Raw genomic sequence first — 18,333 nt, forward strand, 5'->3', positions numbered from 1 at the left:
TCAGCCAAATCTATCATCACTCCTGGAAAAAAAAATCCGAAATAAGTGACCTACTGATTATGGCTCAGTGGTATCATCTCCATCTACAAAGGAGAGCACATTTCATTCTTGGAGAGGAAGCAGCCTATGCTGTCCACCTTGAGCACTGATTCATTTCAGGCTAGCTTAGTTTACAGTGTCTGATACAGAATCTGCAGCATAAAATAACCCATCACTTTGCGCTAAGAGTCTAAATGCATAACTAAGCACAGACACTTAAGGACTAAACCAGCAGAAGTGAGAGAGCTTGTTCATTTTGTAATTTCCTACTCATTCTTAGATGGCTGCTGAATTACACTTAGAGGGAAGCTTGCTAAATCATGTATTTGGAGATGTCACAAGACTTTGCCAGAACTGTATAAACTGAGTGGCTCTATCATTTTCTTACTCAATAGGATCAGTTACTTGACAAAAAAGGGGAGCTATGGAAAAAGAGATCAACCCCTCCCCCCATATCATATGAAATTCAACACAATTCAGTTACTGAGAAATACAGCAGAAACCCATGCTCACAATGACCATATGGACACAATGAACAATTAAAAAACAGTGCTATCTACAATTACTGGTAATTTCTGAGGCTCTAATGATTGTGTCACTGTGTAAGCAATGTCAAAGACATTAGGATACAGCTATTTGAGCTAATGGCTCAACTTGAACTTATAGCCAGAATTATATTGGTTCAATCACCCTAGGTGTAGAAGCAGGCCTTAATTCCTCCTCCCTTCTTCCCCTCCCCCACCTTAACTGGATTCACATATGTGGATTATATCTCTATTAGGTCTTGGGCCCAGACAGGTGGGCAAGAGATGGGAGGTGACAACAAGGGCACCAAGATAAAGAAAAGAAATCTTGTTCTGAGAAGTAGAAAAGTCATAAAGATAAATTTCACATGATTCACAATTCTGCCAAGGGTTGGCCGTCCCCATGGCCTAGAACAGGGGTGGGGAATCTGCCACCTTGAGGCCACATGTGGCCTTATCACCCCCAAATATCCTTCCATCCTTGTAATTAGGTGGAGATTCACACACTCATCCTTCTCTGATTAGTGAATTCTTCCTGGAACCTCTATTCTGAGAAAGTGTCCAGGCCAGCTTTCAACCATGCTCATTCCTGGTCCTCTCTTCTCTTACCTTCCTCCCTGCATTTCAGTTACCTTGTATATGTTGTCTTCCCCCATCGGAATATAATCTCCTTGAGAGAAGGAACTGTATTTTTTGTGGGTGGGGATGGGTCTGTATTTGTATTACCAGTGCGTAGCACAGTACCTAGTATACAAGTCTTTGACTCCCACATAAATTAGATGTAAGTGAGGTGGAGTTGCACATAGTCCTTGACCTGCACTCTACCAGAATCATCAAAGTCCAGTGGCAAGACAAAAATCAAGACAACTGGCGATGGCTAGGGATGCAGTGGATGATCTCGTGTCTAACCAATCTCTAATCACTCCACAGCATATTTCCACCACCTTCATGGCCCACTGGAACAAATGGTTCACATCCCTCCATTCTGTCAGGGAAGTCTTCACATGCTTGGGGTAGACACCCCCCTAACTCACAGGTAGGTTGGAGGCCCATTGGTTACCCTCAGTCTGGTTTAGCTTCTCTACAGAAAGGGTTTACAGGGGTGTGACCACTCCTCATGGTACAGCTTCTTGGAGCTACAGGTGAGTTGGGTGGCAGGTGGACACCAAAGGTGGAAAGCAGCTCTGAAAACGGCTGGGCAGCCCCACACCTGAGGCACTCTGTCTTTCTTGACATCTGTACACCCCAGCTCGCAAGCAGCAGATAGTAAATACTTGTTGACTAAGAAGGTAGCCAGCTCTGGCTATAAGGTTTTTTTTGGGGGGGGGGAGGGGCGCGGCAGGATTCAGAATGAAATTTGTTAAGAACTTGTTATTTAAGTTTTGAGTTAGATGCTAAGTGCCATTAGTAATTCAAGAACCGAAAAGACTAACAAAAGAGCTATGAGATTATTTCAACTATAAAGTTGTTCCCTCAGCCTGGCTCCAGTATTTTTGGCAGAGAAGGAATGGATATTTTTTTGTCTTTCATTCCCATCTCACTCCAAACACTGCAAGAGCAGCTTCATTCCACCTTCTTTCATCCCACCAAGCCCTCCCTGGATCTCCTTTGGCATGTACTTTGCCACATCAAGTTCATTCATCTCAGTTTCTTGGAGATTGAGTAGTATGCGAGGGACATCCAGGGAAAGAATTTGGGGAGGATAACTTTCAGAGCCCACCAATATTTTCTCTCTCAGTTTGGAAATTCCAGGAATGTACATACTAGTAGCAGAAATCATAATCATCAACACATTTCTAATGTTTCCCAGGATTATTTTGAAGAATCTAGAAATTCAGGATGTTGGAGACATTAAAAAAGGGGGAGCTGATTTCCTTTTCTGCTGGCTTTCTTCCCTCCTGAAGTAGAGAAGCACTAAAGATATATGAGATTTGGTTTAATTCAGCTCTACAACACGTAGCTTGCTGCTAGCATGTTAGTTAGAAAATAATAGTTGGAAAAGCTTAACTACAGCCGTCCAAGTCCCAGCCCATCTGGACAAGAGCCCCAAAGACAACGACACAGGGCCCTCAAGGACAAGTGTGCCAGGACGTTGCCACAGACCAAATACTGGACAGGTTGGTCTTAACATATTCTTTTACAAGGCTAGTTCACTGAGGTAGAGAGAAGTTCTACTCTCCCTGAGATGGTATCTCCATCTAACTAGGGTACCAAAATAAGAGATTCATTCATTCTCTCTCTCTCTCTCTCTCTCTCTCTCTCTCTCTCTCTCTCTCTCTCTCTCTCTCCCCGTCTCGTTAATCCACCAACTTGTTTTGCCTCTTATGTGCCTGTAATCTTGTTTTTCTGGTTTTCCTGAAAAGCTTGCCTTCTGCAGCTCTGAGGAAGAAGGCGGTAAGATAACAAGTCTGGATGGTATTAATTGACACTGCTGGTGTTGTGACACTTTTTAAATGGGATGCTTTTTAAAGATCGGGGCATTTTCTTTCCTGACAATATCAGCATAGATCTGTGTTTTCTAAGAGACAGACTAAGATGACTTTTCCTACATGTCAACCAGATAAGAATCATAATAATATCTTAGATATATAGTGCTCTTACTCTGGAGACCTCTTATCTTATTTGAGCTCCATTATCTATTCCTATGAGGTAGATGAAGAAAGCAAGTGGTGCTCTCCTGTGATTACAAAAGGAGAAACTGAGGCAACAATAAAGATTAAGTCACAGAGTTGCCTGGTAGTATAGTTGGTACTAGAGGCTATGTCTCCTTTCTAACAATTCAGTGCTCCAGATTAGATTTCAAAGGGCATGGAGACTTCCTGGTTGTTGTCCATATGCTTGGGGAGGATCCGGATGATAATGAATTGGTATGACCTCACCCAGTAATCAACCACAAAATGTTAAGTTAGCAGAGACATCAGAGATCATTCCTCTAACTCCCTCAATTCAGAGATGAAGAAACCTGGGCTATGAGAAGGAAATGGACTTGCCAGGGTCACATAGCTAGCATGTAAGTGAGAAAAGCTGGACTGGAAGATATGTCTTCTGACTTCAATAAATCACCATGCAGTTATTAATAGCTGACTGTGTCAGGTACTGGACTAGGAGCTGAGGAAGCAAATTCAAAATTGAGATAGCCTCTGCCTTTTTCAAATCCAATCAGTACTATGTTCACTACCCAAAGAATACTAAACCGGGGGTCAGAAGATACCAATGTCTGAGTCACTAGCTGTGTAACCTTGGGAAGGTCACAATAAAATCACCATGCAGTTATTAATAGTCTACTATGTGTCAGGCACTGGACTAGGAGCTGAGGAAGCAAATTCAAAATTGAGATAGCCTCTGCCTTTTTCAAGTCCAAACAGTACTATGTTCACTACTCAAAGAATACTAAACTGTGGGTCAGAAGACACCAATATCTGAGTCACTGGCTGTGTGACCTTGGGAAGGTCATTTAACCTTGCTAAGCTTCTCTCCTCATCTCTAAAACAGAGATAACAACCTACCTAAGGAAATTGTTGCAAGATTGGCTGAGAATGAACATAAAGCCCTCCGTAAAACTTAGTGCTATAGAAATGTCTGCTAGTATCATTATTATTATCTGACCTCCCCATCACAAGAATGATCACCTTATCCTTGCAGCATCTTGCCAAAACCTTACTTACAATGGCTCTTGCTTTTATCATAATTGTTTGTGTACAAGTATCCTCACACAGTTCTTAGTTCCCTAACCTCCTTAAGAGCAAGGCAAGGCCTGTGTGGTATCTATGGAATGTAGAACACAGACATCAACTAGTCTAGTCCTAACCACCTAACATGGTGTGTCACACATGGTAGGCATGTACAGAATTGAACTGCACTCACAGATTTTCCCTGAAGTAGTAGATGGTGACATGACATTTCTGGAATCCTGGTAGTCCCAGTTCTAGAGTTTCTCAAAGAGTAAGAGTTTTCATCTGATTTCTCACAGGACTGGAGGTACTGCTGAGAGAGACCCACCCCTACCATCTGCACCTGTTCCAGGTGCCAGGAACAAATGCAGGGGAAGGAAGAGGAACCTGAGGAGGTTGGGGCTCTGTCTTGCAAAGGAGTTTGGGAGAAGCACCTGGTGTAGAGTTCTAATTTTGTGTGCTTTGTGTAGGAATGAGGGAATACTCAGGTGTGGCTTGGGGAAAGTGTTTGGTATTTCTGCCAGCTTTCCTCTGTGTTTGTTCCTTCCTGTATGACTGGCTGCTGAAGCTCTGGTAGAGGCATTCTGGGGCAGATGTGACATCTCCATGTTTCCCCAAGATGTCTTAGGCAGGTGGGTCTCTAGTAAAGTGCTGTACTGCTCCAGAATCCAGACACCAAACATATCAAAGAAGGAATCTGGGCAACAATAACATGCCCACAGACACTGAACATAATTCCCCATTCCATAGGAATGGGCCTCATACTAAAATATTAGGCTAGGCCTAAAAAAATCTTACAAGTATTAGCTTAGATTTATATAGCACTTCATAATTCTAAACTGCTTTATGCACAGTGCAAGTATATCTCTATGTTACAGATAAATGAATGGAGTCTTAGAGCAGTTGCTCTGAATTTACTTGCTTGTACATGCAAACATATAGTTGTTTGCATGTTGTTGTCCTTATCAGACTGTGAGTTCCTTGAGCACAAGGATTGTCTTTTTTTTTTCCTTTTAAATTTATTTATTTTTAGTTTGCAATATTCAGTTCCACAAGCTTTTGAGTTCCAAATTTTCTCCCCCTCCCCCAAGACAGCATGCAATCCAATATAGATTCTACATATACCTTCACATTAAATATATTTTTACATTAGTCATGTTGTAAAGAATTATAACCAATGGAAAGAAGCATGAGAAAGAAGGAACAAAACAAAAAAAGAGAGAGAGAGCAAATACTTTGTTTCAATCTGCATTCAGACTCCGTAATTCTTTCTTTGGATGTGGATAGCTTTTTCCGTCATGAGTCTTTCTGGAGTTGTCTTAGAACTTTGCATTGCTGAGAAGAGCCAAATATCAAAGCTATTCATCGCACAATGTATCTGTAATTGTGTACAATGTTCTCCTGGTTCTGCTCCCCTCACTCAGCATCAGTTCACAGAAGTCTTTTCAGATTATTATGAAGTCTGTCTGCTCCTCATTTCTTATAGCGCAATAGTATTCCATTACATTCATATACCACAACTTGTTTAGCCATTCCCCAGTTGATGGGCACCCCCCTGATTTCCAATTCTTTGCCACCACAAAAGCACAGGGATTGTTTTTCGCCTTTCTTTGTCGCCCCAGGGTTTAAGATAATGCCTGGAACATAGTAGGTGCTTAATAAATGTTTATTGACCAAGTTACCAAGTAAGTAAGAGGTGGAGCCAGAACTCAGACCCAGGCTTTCTGATTCCCAAATTCAGTATTCTTTGCATAATGGCAAGCTACCTTTAGAATTAGAAGGCATCTCTTGAAGGAGGTTGTTTTAGATCAATTCCATGGGAATACTACAATACACAACAGGCAATAAACACCATGCATGATTTATTAGCCTGGGTTTTCACTGATGAAAAATAGAAATGTGCTTGATAACAATGCTCTTTTAAATTCTGTGGTGATTTACAGTTTTGAAGTGTGGTCTGGAAAAATTTATGTAATGCTATGAGTTTGAGGGTAGAATGCTAAAAGTGTGGTGTGACATTATGAAAGTGAACTAACATAAATGTGACATTTATGCAGTAACAAGGTTTGTACCTTGTTTACACATTATCTCATTTGACCCCACAAAAGCCTTTAAACTAGTAATTATTATTCCCATTTCATAGATGAAGAAACTGTGGCTAAGAGGTTAAATGACTAGCTAGGGTCACAGAATAAACGTCTTTCAGGTTTTTCTGATTCTAAATCCGGCATTCTATGCACTCCTCAGCTTCTCTATATAACATCCCTTCCTCCACTCCTAAGAGAGACAACAGGGTTGGTCTGATCCAGGATGGCAGTTTCCTGTAATCCTGTCTTTGGGAAACGGTTTCAACTCCATCTTTTGGTAGTCCTTCAGTAGATTACACTGTCCCACCTCAGATACTGATTTCAGGAATTTCTAATGGGATTAAAACCAAACAAGAAACAAACAAAAACCCTGATTCAGGAGTTAATGAGAGTCAGCTTTCCATTCAGCTTTCTCATTTGGTCCATTTCCATTTTAAGAACCTCCTGCAGGAACAAATGGGAAAGTTTAGGCATCATTTTCTCTTCAACAGTCAGCTTGTTGACAATTCTAAATGTGACATCTCTGGGTCTTAAATAACCTTCCTGAGATGCTAGCATCTAGAGAACTTTAATTATATGTTTCCCCCAAATGAGAGTTGGGTCAAGCACTTGGTCCACCAAAATGAATACCAAATAACTCAATAATTAACTGTCTAGGATGTGGAGGTGGATAAACATTTGACTCAGCAGCCAGTTTGAGAGATATAGCACTGACAGAGGTACTTTTAAAAAATAATTTCAGGGTTAGGGAATTTTGATAATAGAAGTGGGGTAACAGCACTTTAACTTTGTGGTGATGACATGAACTCAGTTTTTGACCACAAGCTTATTAACTGTAAAAGCAAAAAATAAAATAAAATCCTTCAGCACAGATGTCCTAAACCTTGGCCTGGGCAAAAATACCTTCCCCGCCCCCCCCCCCCCCCGAAATGGCAACTTCCAAGTTACTGTTACAGCTCTCTGCATTCTTTGCCCGGAGGCCCTCCTTTGGTCCAGGGGAAAGGAGAAAGAATCTGGGAAGTAAGAAAGCAATCTGGGACTGGTGAGCAGAAGGCAGAACTGTAGCGGACACTCACTACTTGTGTACCCTCGGGAAAGTAATTTAACTCCCTCCCCCCTCCTTTTTTATGGTGGTTGTTTCCTCACCAGTAAAACGAGGAGGCGGGATTAAGATGGTCTCTGATGCTCCTTCTAATTCTACACCTATGATCCCCGAAAAGCCTCATCCTGGAGGCTCCTCCCCCAAATTTAGTTTCTCATCCAGGGTACTCCTCCCTCAAAGTTTAGTTTCTTATTTCTGACACGATACACAAATCCTCCAGAGAACCCAAAGTTCTATGTACTGGTAAAAGTAACTGTGATTGCCAAAACACAACCCAAAAGAGTGTTACTGAAAAGTCCAGAGCCCTCTGAAGCTGAGTGGAAGCCCTCTCTTCCTGTTTCCTTCCTTCAAGTCCTTGGATCTCTGACAAGATTCCCAACCACAATCTTCTACTCCAAACGGTCCTTTGACGGAGAACCGAGGGAGCTCAGCGGACACAAATTTCTCCCACTACGGAAGAAAACTGCAAGATATAGCTACATAAACGTCCAGGAATGAACATTTCATACCTGGAAGACGCAAGACGCAAATAAAACAAGTTTCTGGATGCCAAACAAAGCATAAAAAGTCAAGGCTGACGAAAGAGAGATGGAGAGACTTGCTAATTTCCAATGTCATAAATACACGCCCCAATATCAATCCAAACCATACCCAAAGCGATTGAATGGGCTGGAGCGCATGATGGGCGCTACTTCCAAACCGGAAGGGAAGAACCAAGAGAGGGTTCCCTAACAGCTCGGGGAGGGGAGGTGGCATTTCCTCCTTCTTTCTCCACCCACTCTTAGGCAAACAGCAGCCAAATATGCGCCTCCGCCTCCTGCCCTCCCCTGGTTCACAGCGCCATTCCCAGGGCACACGTGGCTGCAGAAAGCTCAGCCTTTAAGGCTCTGGCATGCTCTTTCTGGAAGTCAGTTTGACTTGAGGGTTTTGTGTTGCAGCAGGGACGACTGGAATAGAAGGCAGGAAAGAAAACTAATGCCACTGGCACCAAGGGCCCTGCTTCAAGGGGGCTACCAAACTCACCTGCATCACTGAATTTACAGCTGCTGCCGCCAGCACCATCTCCTCCAGCTGCAGCCCCCTCAGTCCCAGGAGAAGCCATTCTGCTGGGAAGTGGGGGAGAAAAGAACTGAGGGGGTGGGTGTCTAGTTCCAATAAGAACCTAGGAGTGAGTTTATACCTCACCCCACCCCCAACTTCAGCCTTTCCTCCACTCCCAGACGTAGCCACAAACAGCTCTTATTCAGCAAAACGGAACAAGGGAGAGTGGGAGGGACCTCCATAAACCCCACCCCAATCGCTAGTGTCCTGTCCCTTCTCTGGAGTGAGGTGGAGAACTACAATCCCCATCATGCATCGGGGGGTGCAGAAGAGGGAGGAGGGAAGAGTGGGGAGTGGAGTGGAGGAAGGCAGTGGGGGCGGTACGCCCGAGACTGCCCCGGCGTGTTCGCTTAGTTCAGTGAATCAGAACAATGCCTGCGCGTCTGAATCCCCGTGAGCGCGTCTGAGGAAGCTGCGAAGAGGTGCAGCAGCGGCAGCAGCCTTAGCGGCGGCAGCAACCCCAGCCTAAGCAGCCTAAGCAGCCTTAGCATCAGTAGGCAGCATAGCCCGCGCAGTGTCAACGCTTGGGCAGACTCCAGTCCTGACCCTTCTCCCTCTTGCTCAAGGACTGAGAGCGCTGAGCTGCTTTTAGTCCTATTGCTGTTGCTGCTACTCTCGTTTCTGGTTTATTGTTTTGAGCTACTGCGAGGAGGTGTGGGAGGGGGGAAAAAGAAGAGAAATAGAAAGGGACAACAGAATCTTCCTTTAGCCATGTGGATACCTACAGAGCACGAGAAATACGGCGTAGGTGAGTCTTTCTCTGGGAGAACTTTTATTCTCTCTCTTGTGCTTGGAATTTTCCTCTTTCCTCTCTTTTCTGCTCTTGTTATTTGCCCCCTATATTTAGGTGAGATTGGTAATGGATAGTTGTGGCATAATATAGTCCCCCGTTTGCTTTCCTCTTTTGCCCTGATACGGTGCTGTGCTATGCAGATCATCTCAAAGCGGGGAGAGACACACATCTCCTCTTCCCCCCCGCCCGCCAACTCGCTGGATTGGGGGCTCGCACCCTCCCCCTCCTTCACTACCCTCCCCTTCCAGATACGCTGGCTGGCTAGCAATCAGCCGGTCGAAGCAAAGGGAACGGATCCCTCAGTTCTGTGTTGCCTACTCTCATCTCCGTCTTTGGAGTTTGGAAGTGGAGATGGGTGCATGTGTGTGTCAAGTTGCAAGGGAAAGGGCGAGCCTCTTTCCTAGTCTTCCCCTTCTCCGTCCTCCCTCCCCACCCCCCAAACCCTAGGATCTGAAACGACAATCAGCTGCAGAGATTTCCCGGGAGGAGGGTTGGGGACAGAGGAGAGAGGAAGGGGAGGGGGAAAAAAACCCGAAACCAACAAAACCAGAAAGGGAAGGCAAACCCTTCCTTCTGGCTCGCATCAACGTCCCCAGAGTGCGAAATGTGCAGTAATCTACAAAGGAGCAATTCTGACAGAAGACTGAACCCGCTGTATTTCCTTCCCTAACGCCCTCCTCCTCCCCACCCTCCGCATATTTTTGTTTGTATTTTGTATTAAGTGTTTTTGAGGGGTGGGAGAGTTTCTCTGTGAATTTCAGTTGAATTCCCCCCTTTCCTTGTCATTTGAAAAGGAACGAGGACTTGGTTATGTTTCCACTTCTTGCTACTGCGTCCGGTCCGATCCTGGGGTCATTGCGGGGAGCTGGGAGCGGGGTGGGTTTTCTTTTGGTGGGGGGAAAACTGGAAAGTGCATTTTCAATTCTGGGGAGGGAGCTAGGGATAGCCGTGGGTCTGACCGAAGCAGGAGGGAACGTTTTAAGGAAGGACCTGTCTGACTTTGGCGTTTTGAGAAAAAGGAAAACAGTGTAACACTCGCTCCTCTGTGCAAAGGTGAACAACAAAGGACATTAATGTTGACTGATGAACACTGGATTCTCCCTTCCTTTCCCTCCTCCCATGTAGTACGGACTAGAGTTCTCGTTCTTGTTTGAATTAAGCTGGATTCTTCCCTCCTTCCCATCCCCCTCTACTCCTTCTGGGTTTTCAGGGTTTGCCTTTAAAAAAAAAAAGAAAGAAATAGGGTTTGCAGTGAAGATCTTGAAACAAAAATGGGCTAACCACGGCCCTAAAGGTCTCACTGAGATCAGAACATTTATAGATTATACCCTTATTTCTTATCTGCCATCTACTGCCGCCAGGCAGTGCTTTTGAAAAGGGCAGATCTCTGTAGATGTGGATACTGTGGAAAATCTGCTTTCTTTCCCTCTCATTCGTTTCCTGCAATTAAAAAAAGAAGATCAAAGTGCTGTTCGTGGGAGTCATTTTCACTGGGGACCCTCTCCCCCTCCAATTTTGCCGGGGGGAAGGACCGTGGAGCCCTCTGAACTGACTTTGTGAAGTGATTAAACAAAGTCATCTCGTCTTTTGCTTGACCTATTAAAAGCCTTCATTCTGCATTCTGCTGTGTTGAGTGGTTAGCAAGACAATAGTTTCTTCTAGATGTGTTTGGGGTTTGTTTGACAGTCATTCTTTACAGCTTTCTCCTTTTCCTTTGGTCACTTATATTTTTTCCATGTTTAGGTAGAAGCCTAAAGAGTTTGCCTTTGTTTCTGAGCCTGAGGAAGAGGGTATCATTTCAGTATCATCTCTTTGCAGCGGGTTTAACAATTAGTGCAAGAAGCCAAGACCCATTCAGGGCAACTCCGTCCCATTTGGAGTTGATCCCAGATGTTGCTTTCTTCCAAGTGTTAAATTATAGAGATTATCGATGGGATTCATTTTCTTTATTTCTTTATGTGCCAGGTCACAGCTGGGTTGCTAGTATCGATTAGCTCTCCTACTCTTTTCTTTACAGCTATGGGCAGGGTCTGATAAACCACTCTGGTGTTTCCTGGAGTGGCAAACAGGATATTATCAGTCAAGTATTTCAAGCTGCAGCAAAACCACTCAGATTTGTGTGGTGATAGTTGTGATTTGGAGGCCACTTATCTGAATGGGCAAAGGTGGCAGAGGAAGGGGGAGAGTGGAAAGATAAGTGTTTCTTGCCAGAATTATTGCTTCCCTTTGTCATTTATACTGCAAACCTTTGAGGGCTAATAATATTTTTTATTATTTTTCAAGCATTTGGCTTGTGGTTGCTTAGCTGTTCACCATCCATCTGTTAGGATTTTTTGGAGTGCCTGAGAAAAATTTGCTAGGATACTCCAGCATGCAGAGCTTCTTTCTTCACCATGGAGAGAACTATTTGTGGCTGTTGGTGCTTCAAGGTTTCTCCTCCTCCTCCCTTTTACCCTTGATGTATGTATGTGTGTTTTCTGTAATTCTTATGAACACCAGGGAAAGGTATTTTGTGGTTATCAAAGTTCTGCAATTCTTGGTCCAGTTGTCATTCAGTTTCATCACTAATTGAAATAAATTGATCCTTTACAACCTGAAGTGTTCAGCTCTTGATACCTGTGAAAATCTAACACTTTTACTGTGGGGCTTTTTTTTTAATCTCTAGTGATCCGTATGTGTTTCCACAGAGAAAACACTTGTTTCTTTTATATATCTGTGTTGACATTTCACAAATATAACCTGTATTCTCCATTTTCTTTTATAATAAATAGTATGTATACACACATATACATATGTGTGTGTGTGTATATATATATATATATATATATATATACATACACATATATATTTCAAAAAGGATTGAAAATGTGAATTCTCTTACCTGGGCAATAGGACAGCCTATAATGTTTAAGTGATGAACTACTCTTCTGTCAAAACAACCTATGTTTTATCATGGACCTGAATTGTCTGAAACTGAAAAATTATGAAAGATAGGAATCAAGCTAAATTTCTGAGTATAATATAATTCTATCTTTTGAGTGTGATTTTGAAAAGTTATGATGAAATGAGGATTTTTTTTTAAGTTGAGCAATTCTGGTTATTGGCTCCATCAGTTAGCAGCATGGAAAAGAGCATTGGACTGACATGCCAGAGACCAGAGTTTCAGTTCTCAATTTACCATTGTCTAGCTTTGTGACTTTAGGCATAAGTCAGTGAATTTGCTGGGTCTCAGTTTCTTCACCTGTAAAATGAAGGGGTCAGACTACATGAAGATTTACAGTCCCATAAGCTGTAGCTTTACAGTTCTGAAGCTACTAATCATATGTACCCTTTAGAAAGAAGAGCATCTACACTTTGCAGAGCTTTCTGTGTGGTATATACTTTTCCCGTGGCATGCCAAAAATGATTTTTAAACAAGATGAAGAGCTAAGCAAAAGCCACCTGGTTTCTTGGAGGGACTGCTAGGAGCCAGGTGGCGGTTGCTCATTTTCACAGTCTGTCTGATCCTTCCAAGAGGAGTTCCTTTGATGGTGAGTAAAGCATACTCACCCCCCTCAAAATGTTTTCTGATTTCCTGCAGACTGAATAATTTTACAGAGATAAAGAGGTCACCTGCCTTCTCTGTGTAAGTGGGGATTGCCCACTGAAATAGTTCAGAGCATTGAAGGCGTGACTGCGTCAAGATTCATTCAGCAGGTAGTTGTATGGTGCCTACAGTGAAGAGACATCCTGCTGTACAGCATAGAAAAGAGACCTGGACTGCAAATGAAGAGGCTTGAGCTTGAAGAAGGCTTTGCCATTAAACTAGCTCTGTGCTCTAGGGCAACTTATTTTTAATCTTTCTGAGCTGCAGTTTCTTCATCTGTAAAATGGGATGGATAAAGTTTGCCCAGTCCACCTCATAGTGTTGTTTTGAGGCTCAAGTGAGATAATAGATAAAAATACTTTATAATCCTAAAGCACTATGTACAGATGAGTGTCTCTAATATCCCCATGTGGATTAGTTATTTTTTTTTTCTGTTCTGTGACCATAGATAGCACTTCTCACTTTTGTCAGCTGTGTAATTCATGAATGTACACCCTTGATGATTAGGGATGAATCAGTGCAACGCCATTAACATAACAGGTAAAACAACTCCGAATGCATGCGGTACATACCAACTCCGAGTTAATAGTATAATCTTGTATGAAAAGGAGCTACTCAGTACTACCTCTACTATGGTACTGTTGTTGAGATCGACTTTAATATTATTGCTAGTCACTCATTAATTTAACAAATATTAGGGGCAGCTAGATGGCTCAGTGAGTAGAGCACTGGCCCTGGAGTCAGGAGGACCTGAGTTCAAATGTGGCCTCAGACACTTGACACATGTACTAGTGGTGTGACCTTGGGCAAGTCACTTAACCTCAATTGCCCTGCCAAAAAACAAAAACAAAACAAAACAAAAATTTAACAAATATTTATTAGGTCAGCCAGGGGATAGCTACAAAAAAAAAAGATAAAAGACTTTTCTTGTCCTCAAGGAGCTCAGAATTTACTGAGGGAGACAGCATATGAACAATTATGTACAAACAAGCTAGATACAGCATAAATTGGAAATAATCAACATACAGAATTCACTAAAATTATGGACTATTCTGGGTATTGGGAGTGATAAATATCTCAAATAGGTGGGGTATCTGCTCTCGAGGAGTTCATAAACATACTCAGTCATCAAAAATGCCTGCCTATATTCTCCAGGGAGAGGAAAGTATGCTATCGTGCAAAGAGCATAAGACAAAGTTAGAAGATCAGTTTTAAACAGCTGTGTGGTAGGTGTGTGACCTTGGACGAGTCACTTATTCCCTGGGAAGCTCTGTTCTCCTAACTATAAAAAGGGAATGATGACTTCACAGGGTTGTTGGAGTGAAAATGCTATGTAGACTCTTAAATACTATATAAATGTAAGTTATTTTCTAGAGATTTTTGGCCAAATCTGACTGGTTTTTCTTTTTAAGATCCTTTTATTTTAACAGAGAACTGATACCTGCCTCTTTATAGAAGTTATTTTAGAGTTGTGTTTCCTTCAAAAAGAAAATGTAATTGTATTCTTTATAATTTATTTATTTTTCATTTTCAACATTCACTTCCATTAGATTTTGAGTTTTAATTTTTCTGCTCCTCGCTGTCCTCCCATGTAATTGTACTCTTGTCCAGAAAAGAATAAGGAGGGCATGGTTTATCTTTTAGTTTTGTTCATTGCCATTGCAAACTCATTTTAAAGAGTTTTAAAAAAAATTTTATTTCATGACTTTTTTGTATCCAATTAATGTGGGGTTGTAATGCTATGAAAGTAGCATTTAGAAAGAGCTCAACACTGGGTTTATAATTTTGAACTTTTTCTTGAGTAGTAGGGGTAAGAGTGATTTCTATTTCTTGGTAAAATCTCACTGTTTGGTTTGAAGACATTAGGAAGGTGACAGATGCATCTGGTTTATAGCATGTTGTCTGTTTTGGGATTGTACTATCGATTTCCTTTTCTTACAACTCCTTCCCAAGTGACAATTCTTCCAGAAGGACCAAGTCAGAGATACTTTTCATACAATAGATCAATAATTGTGCCTTCCTTTACTACTTGGTTGGAGGATGATTCTTGAAGTGGCAGAATTCTATAGTCATTTAACTTAACCTGTTGTTAACAATTTTAATAATAAATAATAGTCACTGAGGATCATCATGATGATGAAAGCTTGCATTTGTACAACCCTTGTTCTGAATCAGTTTCACTTGTATTCTGTTTTGATTGTCACTGGAACTGGATGAAGTAGGAACAACAGGTATTATCCCTATTTTACAGAAAAGAAACTGAGCTTAAAGAGGTTTTGATTCATTTGAGGTCAGTGGGGTAGAGTTATAGGAGACTTCTACAAGGAGACTAAAATAGAAGTCCTTTATTAATTCATTTATTCATCAACAACTACATGACCAACAAGCTATGCTTAGTGCTGGGAGAGCTACAAAAAGTAATATCTTGGTCCTTACACTCCAGTGTGAGGTAGAAATTGGATGTGAAGTCAAAGAGATCTGACTATGACACTTACCAGCTGTATGACTGTAGACAAATTCTCTTTTAAAAAAGAAAGGAGAAGATGATGAAACATATTATGCTTTGGTCTCCATTCAGACTCTGTCAGTTCTTTCTCTGGAGGTAGATAGCATTTTTCATCATTAGTCCTTTGAAATTGTCTTGGATTATTCTATTACTGAGAATACCTAAGTCATTCATAGTTGTTCATTGCACAATATTGTTTTTTGTGTACAATGTTCTGATTCAGTTCACTTCACTCTGTATCAGTTTGTGTAAGTCTTTCCAGGTTTTTCTGAAATCAACTTTCTCATCATTTTTTTCTTGCACAATTATATTGCATTACAATCATATACCACAACTTGTTCAGCCATTCCTCAATTGATGAACATGCCCTCAATTTCAAATTCTTAGCCACCACAAAAAGAGTTGCCCTAAATATTTTTGCAAAAATTGGTCTTTCATTTTTTAGAAAAATTTCTTTGGGATACAGACATAGTACTGGTATTACTTGGTCAAAGAGTATGCATAGTTTGGTTGCCCTTTGGGCATGGTTCCAAATTGTTTTCCAGAATGGTTGGATCAGTTCACAACTCCACCAACAGTGCATTAGTGTCCCAGTTTTCCCATATCTCCTCCAACAATTATCGTCTTCTTTTTCTGTCACATTAGCCAATCTGATAGGTGTGAGGTAGCACCTCAGTTGTTTTAATATGCATTTCTTTAATCAATAGTGATTTAGAGCATTTTTATATGACTATGGCTAGCTTTGATTTCTCCTTAAAACTGCTTGTTGATATCCTTTGACCATTTATCAAATGGGGAATGACTTGTATTCTTATAAATTTGACTCAGTTCTCTATGTATTTGCAAAATTAGGCCTTTACTAGAGAAATTTGATGTAAAAATTTTTTTGTCCCAATTTTATGCTTTTCTTCTAATTTTGGTTGAATTGATTTTGTTTTTCCAAGACCTTTTTAATTTAATGCAATCAAAATTATCCATTTTGCATCTTGTAATGCTCTTTATCTCTTCTTTGGTCCTAAATTCTTCCCTTCTCCATAAATCTGACAGGTAAATTATTCCATGCTCTGCTGATTTGCTTATTATATGTCTAAATCATGTAGCCATTTGACCTTATCTTGGTATATGATGTAAGATGTTGGTCTACCAGGGGTGAGGAACCTGTGACCTCAAGGCCATATGTGGCCTTCTAGGTCCTTGGGTGCCGCCTTTTGACAGAGTCCAAGTTTTACCAAACAAATCATCTTATTAAAGGGATTTGTGAAAGTGGGTGAGTCACCTAGTTTCTGTACAGGCAAATTCTTTAACCTCACTGACCTTTAGTTTCCTCATCTGCAAAGTGGGTGATACTGTCTAGCTCACAGATTTGTTATGAAGAAAGTGTGTTCCAAACAATAACATAATAACATAAGTTATTAAACTAGTATGGGGAGTAAGAAATATTGTATAGATGAATATAAATGCATAAGTATACAAAATGCTATTCTATGGGAAAGTAAACCACCTAAATCCAGGAATTTAGAATCTATTAGGAAAGATAAGGCATATACATTTGTATCCTAGCTCAAGATGCCTGGCACAAGGGTTAAGATGTTTGTTGATTGGTTGTTGTACATCCGAAATGGGAAGTGGCACAATGGTGGAATGGATGAATGCTGGATTTGGTATCAGAAGGTCTGGATTAGAATCTTGGCTCTACCACTTACTACTGTGTGACCTTGAGCTTGTAACTTTACTGCTATGGGCATTGATTTCCTCATCTTTAAAAGAATTGGTCTAAGATGACCTCTAAGGTCTATGCAGGCTCTACATCCATGATTCTAAACTAATGATTATGAATGAGGGCTCTACAAGGTGCTATGAATCAGTTAATGAACAAGTATTTATTAAACACCTCCTACTTCCCAGGCACTTACCCTCAGTACTTAGCATAGTGCCTGGCACTTGGTAAGCACTTAATAAATGTTTACTGATTTACTGACAAGTACAAAGAATGAAACAGTTCCCACTCACAAGGTGTTTACAATCTAATGCAAAGTAGTTATGAGAAGATGGTAGGAAAGTTGTTAGCAGTGTTAAGCATAGGGTATTTGTTCTCCTATTGAAACATTGTTTGTCTTAAAGCTACTTCCTTACAACTGTAAGTAGACAAGATAATTAGAGGCCAAGGCGATATTGTTTTTCATCTTAAGAAGACCCTTAAATATTTGTTGGGTTGAAATGAGAATTCTAAAGATATAAAATAGATTTTAATTGTGAGCTTTCTCATTTATGGTTAGAAGACAATTCTTCATCCTATTTCATCCTAAAATAAAAAAAAAATTCAATTAACCCTCCCACCCCAAAATAGAAAGAAAACAAGAAATTTAACAGTACAAATTTAGAAAGTTTTAAGCTGAGCTATTTTTTGGAAGGAAGTGGCATGTAAGCAGGGTAAGATTTTAAGAATTTCAGTGGACTTGCCTCTTCCAGAACTCTTCTAAGAATCAATCCTCTTTTCACCCCTGCTATCACACAGTACATTTTACAAATTTAGAGAATGACCAGATCAAGGTTATGACAGGCATATGACAAGTATCTTGTGTTTATGCATTTTCTACCATACTTACAGTGCCTTCTAAACATAAACTTGGTTTCTTATGTGAGCCAAAAAAAAAAACCAAGAAAACAAAACCCAAAACCTAACCCCAAACCAAATAAACTATATTATTTCTTAAACATGGGACAAATGTATTTTGTTGTTCTAAGCTGTTGTAACTTTTAAGAAAGGGCCTCTCTAATTTCTGGAATCTCTTCTTCCTTGGACTTAAAAAAAAAAAAAAAGGAATGAGACCAGTCAACTACATATTGATCACTTATTCCTAGACTTTATTTCCAGGGCAAAAAAAAAAAGTTTCTTATTGACCTTAGGAAAGCACAATCTGTTT

At 40.9% G+C, this 18,333-nt stretch overlaps 2 protein-coding genes across 3 annotated transcripts in view; one reads left to right on the plus strand and one right to left on the minus strand.

Annotated features, from left to right (window-relative positions):
• ZNF277 (zinc finger protein 277) overlaps nucleotides 1–8,691 on the minus strand; it is a 162,406-nt gene extending 153,715 nt beyond the window's left edge. The window contains exon 1 of the mRNA XM_036762166.1: nucleotides 8,447–8,691. Within this exon, the coding sequence (XP_036618061.1) occupies nucleotides 8,447–8,525 (79 nt within the window). The 5' untranslated portion in view covers nucleotides 8,526–8,691. The remainder of the gene's footprint in view (nucleotides 1–8,446) is intronic.
• A 220-nt stretch (nucleotides 8,692–8,911) lies between these two features.
• Nucleotides 8,912–18,333, plus strand: part of DOCK4 (dedicator of cytokinesis 4) — a 541,696-nt gene continuing 532,274 nt past the window's right edge. For both annotated transcript variants that reach the window (XM_036758430.1, XM_036758431.1), the window contains exon 1: nucleotides 8,912–9,272. In XM_036758430.1, the coding sequence (XP_036614325.1) occupies nucleotides 9,236–9,272 (37 nt within the window). In that variant the 5' untranslated portion in view covers nucleotides 8,912–9,235. The remainder of the gene's footprint in view (nucleotides 9,273–18,333) is intronic.

The sequence above is a fragment of the Trichosurus vulpecula genome, chromosome 5, assembly GCF_011100635.1.
Source record: "Trichosurus vulpecula isolate mTriVul1 chromosome 5, mTriVul1.pri, whole genome shotgun sequence".
In the NCBI taxonomy this organism is placed as follows: domain Eukaryota; kingdom Metazoa; phylum Chordata; class Mammalia; order Diprotodontia; family Phalangeridae; genus Trichosurus; species Trichosurus vulpecula.